The sequence below is a fragment of the Oreochromis niloticus genome, linkage group LG12 (assembly GCF_001858045.2).
Source record: "Oreochromis niloticus isolate F11D_XX linkage group LG12, O_niloticus_UMD_NMBU, whole genome shotgun sequence".
In the NCBI taxonomy this organism is placed as follows: Eukaryota; Metazoa; Chordata; class Actinopteri; order Cichliformes; family Cichlidae; genus Oreochromis; species Oreochromis niloticus.
In genome coordinates, this window is record NC_031977.2 from 1,327,992 (window position 1) to 1,336,905 (window position 8,914).

The 8,914-nt window shown below is 41.0% G+C and overlaps 1 protein-coding gene across 2 annotated transcripts; it reads left to right on the forward strand.

Moving 5' to 3' along the window:
• Window positions 1-3,832: 3,832 nt before the first annotated feature.
• On the forward strand, window positions 3,833-7,164 carry si:dkey-90l8.3 (LIM domain transcription factor LMO4-B). Of its 2 annotated transcripts, none has more exons than XM_005472891.4 (5): window positions 3,833-4,220; window positions 4,884-5,121; window positions 5,228-5,324; window positions 5,597-5,755; window positions 6,489-7,164. In XM_005472891.4, the coding sequence occupies exons 2-5, from the start codon at window positions 4,907-4,909 to the stop codon at window positions 6,495-6,497; spliced, it is 480 nt and encodes a 159-aa protein (XP_005472948.1). In that variant the 5' UTR covers window positions 3,833-4,220; window positions 4,884-4,906; the 3' UTR covers window positions 6,498-7,164. The 2 variants fall into 2 exon arrangements, with proteins under 2 accessions (XP_005472948.1, XP_005472947.1); XM_005472890.4 differs by having other exon boundaries at window positions 3,834-4,220; window positions 4,833-5,121.
• Window positions 7,165-8,914: the final 1,750 nt, after the last annotated feature.

Consider the following 8,914-nt stretch of genomic DNA (forward strand, 5'->3'; position numbering starts at 1 on the left):
CTACCTGGAAGAACCAGTTCTTGGAATTCCAGCATTACAGACACACTGTCAACTCTTTCCCCATTGACTGTTCTCGCCAGTCTTTTAATCCTGCTGACTACACCGCAAGATATACTTGCGGTACTGGGATACCTGTGATTACTCCCCGCATCACTTAAAACTCCCCCAATATCTTCCTCTCTCTCACACACCTTTTGCAGATACTTTCCATATTTAACACTTTATTTTTCTGCTCTTCCATTTTAACGGCTATCAACAGACTTCCATCTCTGAGTACTTTAGCTAGTGTTACATCTTCAAACTTCTTTTTCAGCTCTCTTGACTAAATTATCAGGCCTAATTGCACCCCTTCATCCTCAGTATTATTTTGAACTCTTCTCTGATAATCTTATTTTCAAACTACATTACCGTTATCCAAACTATTCCCCTCTAAACTTCTTTTGCTCCTCCAAGTTCCTAACATACTTCCATCCTCTCTTCTTCTTCTTCTCCCTCTCCCCAACCCACGGTATAAATAAAATTGAATTGAACTGAATGCCAACCTCCAAAGTCTGTGATCCAAATCCATATTCCACAGCCAAAACCGAACAGTCCACTCAAAAAGTCTCCCGATCATCCCCCTACCATGACACCAGCTGAAAAATACCATTAATTAGAAAGCAATCCAAATCAATATTAGCTGGTTCAGTCCCAACGGATGCCCTATAAAAAGCTTTCCCTGAAGAGCTGAAGCTGTTATAGCTGCAAAGGGTCGGCTGATATATTAAATCCTATGTATTAAGAATGTGATGTCACTTAGGTTCATATGGATGAGAAAGCAGATGAGAAAATACTTTTGGCAATATAGTGTATCTCTATATAAAAGTAAAAAAATGAATTCATTATCCTTTATAGATGTGAGCATGTTGTTTCAAGTTCCCGTTCACAGAAAAAGAAAATCAGAGCCAGAAATTGTCGTTATCCAGCCTAGAGGCTTCTCAGCTGAGGAAACAACAGGAAACAAACTCCATTCCAAATGGCACACCAGGTCTTTTAGACTATATATTTTTAGATAGATGGAAAAGAAATTAAATGCATTGTCATTAAGTCTAGTCTAAATTTAAATACTGAGTTTGAAAAAACAAACAAACAAACATATTGCACATATTGCACTCATATGATTAGCCACTGCTAAAGGAATTGTTGCATTGCATTAGCTAAATGTTTTCCACAGAGAACTCAGCAGTTTAAACCAGAAATGCAGGGGTAGTACTATGGATCACAGAGGAAGTATATGTGTCTGCACTCCTCCGGTCAACAGTAAAGCTGACCTGAACATTTGAACAAGTCAAGTGGCTTTTATTGTCATTTCAACCATGTACAGTGGTACAGTACAGATTGAAATGAGACAGCGTTCCTCCGAGACCCTGGTGCTACATATGACATATAACCGACAAACACAGGACTACGTAAAGTGCAATGTGCAAAAAATTTGCAAAAATAAACAAGACACGACAGTGCACTGGAAATGTACAAAATGCTGAGTATTGTAAACGGCACCATTTGGTCCGGAGTGGCTGCTGCGTGCTGCTCCGCGAATTACTAAATGGCTTGAACATAAGTGGCTTTAACTATTCAAAGGTTACACCCACAATAAAAATAAATCATGGCTTGGATTTTGAGCAGTATGTTACAAAAAACATAACAAAATAGATACAAACAACAAAAAAACTTCACAATTACAATTTGGCAAATATTCTTCACATTGCTCCTCTAACTCCCATTGGTTACAAACATTTGCATCATCCCATAATCATCCATAATCGTACCATAAACTATAGCAGTTTTTTTTAATTATGATTATTTATTATGGCATTTAAATAATTGACAGATACTAAAACAACTTAAAGAAGGAACTCACTGCTTGTTTCTATCTGAAAGTGTTGATGCTGATGGATTTGAATAGTGAGTGTTCACTGCCCTCTAGTGGATACAATGAGAAAGTGTATTGCCCCATTGAAACAACTTGGACAGCGTTTTGGGACTGTCACCAGAGCAGTCTAACCTGTTCATTGCTGGTTCATCACAGCACAGGAATGGTGTATGTCTGAAAGCAGCTTTAGATTAAATGTAATAGTCTAAATTCAGAAAAGCAAAAAAGGAACCAACTGGTATCATTATCAGTGACTACACTCAACTATTTGCAAAACTGGTTCAGTGTAGCATATTAAATATGTATTATATTGACATATTATTGTAAAAAACAACCAACCAAACAAACAAAGCTTTAAATGTAAATCTGAAAAAAAAAAAAACTGATTCCATTATTTCTCTAAGCTCACCTCCAAATTCAGAACATTATAGGACACTATCCTCTACTGGAACTCAGCTGGAAGCACACTCCCATGAATGAAAATCTCTGACCTACTGAGATTGCTCTGCTGAAGTGCTGCTGATCACCGACAAATAAAACAGGGTGGGTAGCACACACTTCCTTTCATCACTGTATGCAAGTATGCTTAAACTGGCTCACTTTCACTATTGAACCATGCCATACCATGTTCCAAAAATAAACAAACAACAGGATGAGAGAGATTTTGGTCCTTAGTGACATGATATCATCATGCAGTTGCTTTCTGACATCCAGCGTTAACTTGCTGGAAGTAGCCATTAGAGGATGGCACACTGTGGTCATAAAGGACTGGATATGCTCAGCAACAATATTCAGGTTCGGCTGTGGCATTTAAACCATGCACAGGTTGTACTAAAGTGCCCAGAGTGTGCCAAGAAAACATCCCTACATCATTACACCACCCTTAATTGTTGTTTCTGTTGCCCCATTTTGATGAGCGCAGTTGGTGTGGTCTTCTGCTGCTTTGGCCCATCTGCTTCACAGTTCCATGTGTTGTGCATTCAGAGGTGTTCTTCTGCATACCTTGGTTTTAATGAGTGATTACTTGATGTACTGTTACCTTCCTGCCAATTCGAAGCAGTCTGGCCATTCTCCTGTGACCTCTAGCATGAACAAGATATTTTCACTGAGGGAGCTGCCACACACTTGGCTTTGCAGGGGAATCTCAGTGGATGAGCATTTTCTGAAACATTCAACCAAACCTGTCTGGCACCCACAGCCATGCCATTTAAATAAGTTCTTTCTATTCTTGGGTAAGGGTCAAACTTCAGCAGATTATCTAATCCCTAAATGCACTGAGTAGTTAACATGTGATTGATAAGATATTTGTGTTAACAAGCCTTTGAACTGGTGAACCCAATAAACTGACTGGTGAGTGCACATAATAAAGTCTGGATTCTGGCTTGTAAAATATAGTCAATCAAATACTTAAGTGTATTATTACTTACCTAGCATGGTACTCTTAAATCATAACAATACACAGCATATAGATAATAGATAATTATATAGAAAATTTCTGAAAATTATGATTATTTAATCAAATCTGAATTAAGACTTGTGTGAAAACGATTAAAGTGTGGATTCAGAGTTGCAAACGCATTTACACGATCGTCTAGACATGAAGTTTTAACTAAGTTTTCATAATTTCTTGTGTAGAATCTGCAGTTCAAACGACAGTTTTCTGTGACGTATGAGATATATATTTAAACTCAGCTATTCACTGCCTTTAAAGAAATGCCCGCACAATGATATTTAATATTCCAAAGCACTGTAAAATATCCTTCCATAATTATAGAGTATACACACTCCCAGCGAAGCCCTGTAAGGAGCTAAAGGAATGCAAATATGCATATTAATAAGGCCCTATAAACTCATAAATCATTTTGACTGTGGACACGCCCTCTGCTCTTCTACTGGCTGCTACGTACCTCTCGTCGGCTGCGTCCCCTCTTGGTAATTTAAATAGCCCCCTTACGGAATTTGATGAATAGAGTCGCTGTCAAAAGCGTTAGACGGAGAGGAGAGCTGGCTGACAGACAGACAGCTGTGACAGAGAGCGGAGGAGCACGAGCTGCGTCATGTCTCGTTCTCACGCGTACATCTAGTTATTTATCCGCGGAGTTGGACGTCGGGGAGAGTTTGCTCAACTGTTACCGTCCCGGGCTTAATGTTCCGTGGCTAATCCTGTTTTGTTCTTTTCTGGAGAGATATGGATCCCGGAGCATGTCGAGCTTAAGTGTGGGTTCACAGCTTTGAGCGTGCGGAGGCTGAATATTTCCCCAGGTTCAAAAAGTTCTCTCGTCAGGAGGAAAAGCTTTGTCTCCGCAAGGTAACGCATCTTTTTTTCTCCTGTTGTTTTACGTCCGCGCGCGCATTTCTGAGCACAGCTCCGCTTTCAAAGCTAGCAGCTCGTGTAATTAAGTAGCATTTAGGCTACGCTATAAAAATATATACCTAAAGGACCGCGAACAGAAATAGTTTTAGAAAGGTTTCTAGTTACCGGAACTCTACCAAAAGTAACATTTGGTGACTTTCCCCACCCCTCCAGCGCGCGCGCACTCACACACACCTTTGACATACCGTTAATGCGTGTAATTCCTTTCCCCGTCCCGGTATTTCTGTCATAAAAAGCTTTCTTTTGAAACTACACAGCTCTCGAATGCAAATCTACACTGTATATTTGACCTTTTCTGCTTTACTCGCTGTGCACAAAGAATTCTGGGTAAAAATATCACAGTAATTCTGTCATGTATCGTTGAGTATGTTCCGTTGAGGTCAGCCTGTTAGAGCATGTTGCAGTCATGCTGAAGCCTTGCAGACGTTTAGCGTGTGTAACCATAAATGTGAACCTTTGCTTCAGATTGGAACTAACTCCATTCTCTTAAGACATCTATTCCAGATATTTAATAGTAAATTAATGTTGTTTTTGAAATCTTCAAAGGGTGAGTGAACCTTGATTGGTTACACCCGTCTCACCCATCCTGTGTATTAGGAGCCTCAGAGGGCCACATCATCATGGTGAACAGTCAAGTGCCAGGTGTACCGTCAGACCCCAGGTCTTGTGCAGGATGTGGGGGGAAGATTGCCGACCGCTTTCTGCTCTTCTCCATGGAGCGCTACTGGCACACGCGCTGCCTCAAGTGCTCTTGTTGCCAAGCCCAGCTGGGGGACATTGGTACCACCTGCTACAGCAAAGGGGGCATGATTCTTTGTCGGAGCGACTACATCAGGTGAGAGGCAGAGGAAGGAGGTAAAGGAAGCTGCTGATTTTTAGATTTCCGAGGCCATGCAGATCTTACAAAAACAAAAACCAAATCTTTGTTTTTTTGTTTGCAGACTGTTTGGGCACAGCGGGGCGTGCAGTGCCTGCAGCCAGTCAATTCCAGCCAACGAAATGGTGATGAGGGCACAAGGAAATGTTTACCACCTCAAGGTAAATCCCCAGCTCTCACGTTACTGTGCTTCATCTCCCGCAGCTTGTTTGACGGAAGCATCTGGGAGATGTGAAGGGGAGATGTGTCAGGAGAAAAAGGAATTATACGCACATATAATCACTCTTTGAGACTTCTTTTAAGATGTTTTTAGGTGCTTTTACAACAGAATTTCAGCATTGTAGTGTTTCATTTTTCAATATCTTCCATCCAGCATCAACTGAAAATCTTTCAATTTTGACATGAGATTTTTTTCTTCTCCGCTCCTCTGCAGTGTTTCAGCTGTGCCACTTGCAGGAACAGACTAATGCCTGGCGATCGCTTCCATTACATCAACGGTACAATTTTCTGTGAGCACGACAGACCGGGTGCTGCCTTGCTCAACAGCCACCTGCCGGCACTCCAGAGCAGCTCTGTGCTGACAAACCAGAAGGTGAATAAGACGGAGTGTAAATTCACAGTCAGTTAACATCACTGTGCTGGTATGAAACTTCTGTTAACTCCCTCTTTGAGAGGGTAATTGCAGGGGGAATATTAAAATGAAGAAAAATAGGTGGTAAACTGACTACAGTGTAAATGCAGAAAGTCTTACATTCATACAATACAGCCAGTAAAGTTAATAACTGTAATGCAGTCAGATCGAACCACCAACCTTCAAATTGGTAGATGAACTGCTCCTGAACTACAGCCGCCGTGTTATGTAGAAAAACTTTCATTTTGTCCCCTGATTTCAAATAACTGAACAAAAATGTTTCAAAAGTCAGAAATCACATATTTTGATATCTGTTATTTGGGTTACTTGGACATCAGCACTAGTCTCCAAAGAACATTAGAAACTCTTGTTCAGTCAAATATGACTGAATTGTTACTTGTAATGACATTTTTTCTTAATGTAGTGTGGTATCGCTACATGGAATTAAAAAATGTGCACTTCTAACAGTGAAAAAATGAATATGATCTCAAACTGATTTTTGTAAAGAACTGAAATGCAACATGTAAACAATCCTATAAGCTCCTTGCTTTTCTAAGCTGCTGATGTCACACTGCTGTTTAGAACTGTAATAATACCAGGTATTATGCATTATTATGCATTAATTTGAAGATGAAGAGAGCACTCGATTAGTGATGCAGGACTCTGTGGTCACTCTGCTTTTGTTTGTTTGCAGGTATGCTGAGTGGCAAATGTGCCATGCGCTGCCCTCGCCTTCCTCTCCAAAGCTTCACTCCTTCCTTCTCTTGTGCTACTGTTGCTGTTGTCGTGGATTCCCATCACGACCCACCTGCTTCTCATCCCCTCCCAGAGTGGACACAGTTTCTCAGTTTCTCACTCAAGATATCCCACGGCTTGTCATACCAGAGAGACCCTCTGTACTACATGCAAAGTCCCATCTATGTTGTGGTCAATGGTAAAGTGGTTTGTGCATTATGCAAAGACTCAGGAGTTGCACTAGCAAAAGGCCCTTAAAGGACAAAAGGCTGGATGCCAAGTGGAAGAGAGCAAAAGCTGCTTGAGTGAACATCTAATGGACTGCTGTAAAATGACTGAAGTTTTGCTTGATGCCTTGTGGCATTTTTTTCCCCCTGAGCATCACTGTTTTAATTTTTTAATTTTATTTTATTTTATTACTAAACTCCTGATTTCGCTCTTACGTACATGTTCACTTGGAGATCTGACACAAAGGAGATAAAATTGATGGATGACAAAAATCTGAAAATATTCAGTCATTGGAAATCCTTCAACCCACACCAGAAACTTTTAAAGCCTGTCGCTGCTTCGTCATGTATCGATTTCTCTTGTGCCCTGCACATCGACAAAATAAAACAAACCCGTGAAACTTTTTATTTTTCTGCTGTATAGTTTTGTTTCTTCACCAGATGCGTGTTTGGTGTTGGTGTTGGGATGGTGGTGGTATGTGGCATTGAAAGAAAAATTCTATTAAAGCGATTCTCTTGTAACGTGTCACAAAGTGAGCTGAGGTTAAGCCCGTTAGTGGCATTAGAGTGGCAACGTGTTGCATGGTACCTAGCGTGGTGGATGTTACTGGCTCTCTCACTCTCTTTCACCCTGTATGGTGAAAACATGCCTGATTACCCCGAGGAATGGAATTGGGGGGCTTGAGCTCTGACCATTTACAGAAACAATTAAACATGATCCCTGTATCTGTGCCGCTGGAGCTCCTGGGAGGCTGAACTCGGGGCATATCCCAAGGTTGACTGGCTCGGTGGCTGCTTGCTTCTTATAAAGCTTAATCTGAAAGCAGGCTAATTAAAGGGGATGTAGCCCCCTCTACATCCAGGGCGTTTGAAACAATCTGATGTATTTACTGTTTACCATGTTCCAATTAAAGCTCCCACACAGCCTGGTTTGTTTCCTGTCGCTGCTCTTTGTTCTCTGCCACTTTGCAATGCTTCTGAAATGCATTTCCTTGAGCTGCATCTAATTCACTCTAACTCGGTATGCCTTTTTAATGCTATATAAAAAGTTTAAAGTCTTAGCGTACTGTCGGTAGTTTGGAGCTAATCTTGGTGCGATAGTGGCAACAGAGTGTGCAATGTGCAGGAAGCACAAGATAGCATCTGCTCTACTTTCACACCTTGCCTGGGAGCATGGCAGCCATCAAACTTGCACCTTAATGCGCTTAGTTATTTCAAAGCGTCCCACTTGTCATGCTAGGTGCTGATACCGCATCAATTATTTATTCCACGTCTGATCAAGAAGCGTCACGCAAATTCATTAACGTATGCAAATGATCACAATTACAATTATCTTTGTATCGTGATGGTGAAGAAATAAAACCTTGGCACATTCCCGAGTCCCACCACACCACAAGTTACACTTTGCATTCAAACTAATCAAGCCTCATCTGCCTTTTCCTAATTAGCCGGAACGTTTTCAGATGCCAATTAGCGGGTCTCATGAAAAGGCACTTTGCCATGAGGCGTTGTCTTTTATCAGAGCTTCTGCAGGTGTGTGGCTCACTGTGTAGCTCGTGTCATAGGAAAGTGTTTATTCCTGCTAATTAATCATATTAACAGATGCAGATGAGTGTAATTGCCTGAGCTCCTCCACCTCACACTGTGTGAAGACACGAGAAGATGCCAAGATATTTTTACATGCTTATGATGAGAAGGACAGGAGATGCCTCCTCCTTGCCCAGATACTCCTGTGACAGATCCAAAATGGCCACCCCCCTTGATGCTGATTTGTCAGTCTGTCAGCCAGAAGCACTTTCTAACGAGCGTGCCTGTGTATGTGGAGTATTTGGAACCAGACAATATGCTGGAGTTGTTTTTCAACTCTGTAATGTGTCACCAGATGTGACTAAAGTGTGAGCACCAGAGCCAACCCCCCAAACAAACAACCAAAAAAAGCTTTGAGTATACATTTCAATAATAAATCTAAGTGCTCATTGCTTTTGTGCTTTTATGTTGAATATTCCTGGTTACATTTGCAGTGTCACCACCCCAAACTACAGAACTGGCAGCAGTTCTGTAGCATCATGTTCAGGTGATGCATTATAAACTGGAATCTGTAACGTTTCTCATGAGATTTAGTAAGTTTAAAGACAAATAAATGCTTTGGTAACATGAC

Excerpts from the sequence above, each read along its gene's own strand:
- si:dkey-90l8.3 (XM_005472891.4), top strand. The coding sequence starts at position 4,907 with ATGGTGAACAGTCAAGTGCCAGGTGTACCGTCAGACCCCAGGTCTTGT. Across the intron at positions 5,122-5,227 it reads TGTCGGAGCGACTACATCAG|ACTGTTTGGGCACAGCGGGG; the intron begins GTGAGAGGCAGA and ends TTTTGTTTGCAG. Across the intron at positions 5,325-5,596 it reads GAAATGTTTACCACCTCAAG|TGTTTCAGCTGTGCCACTTG; the intron begins GTAAATCCCCAG and ends GCTCCTCTGCAG.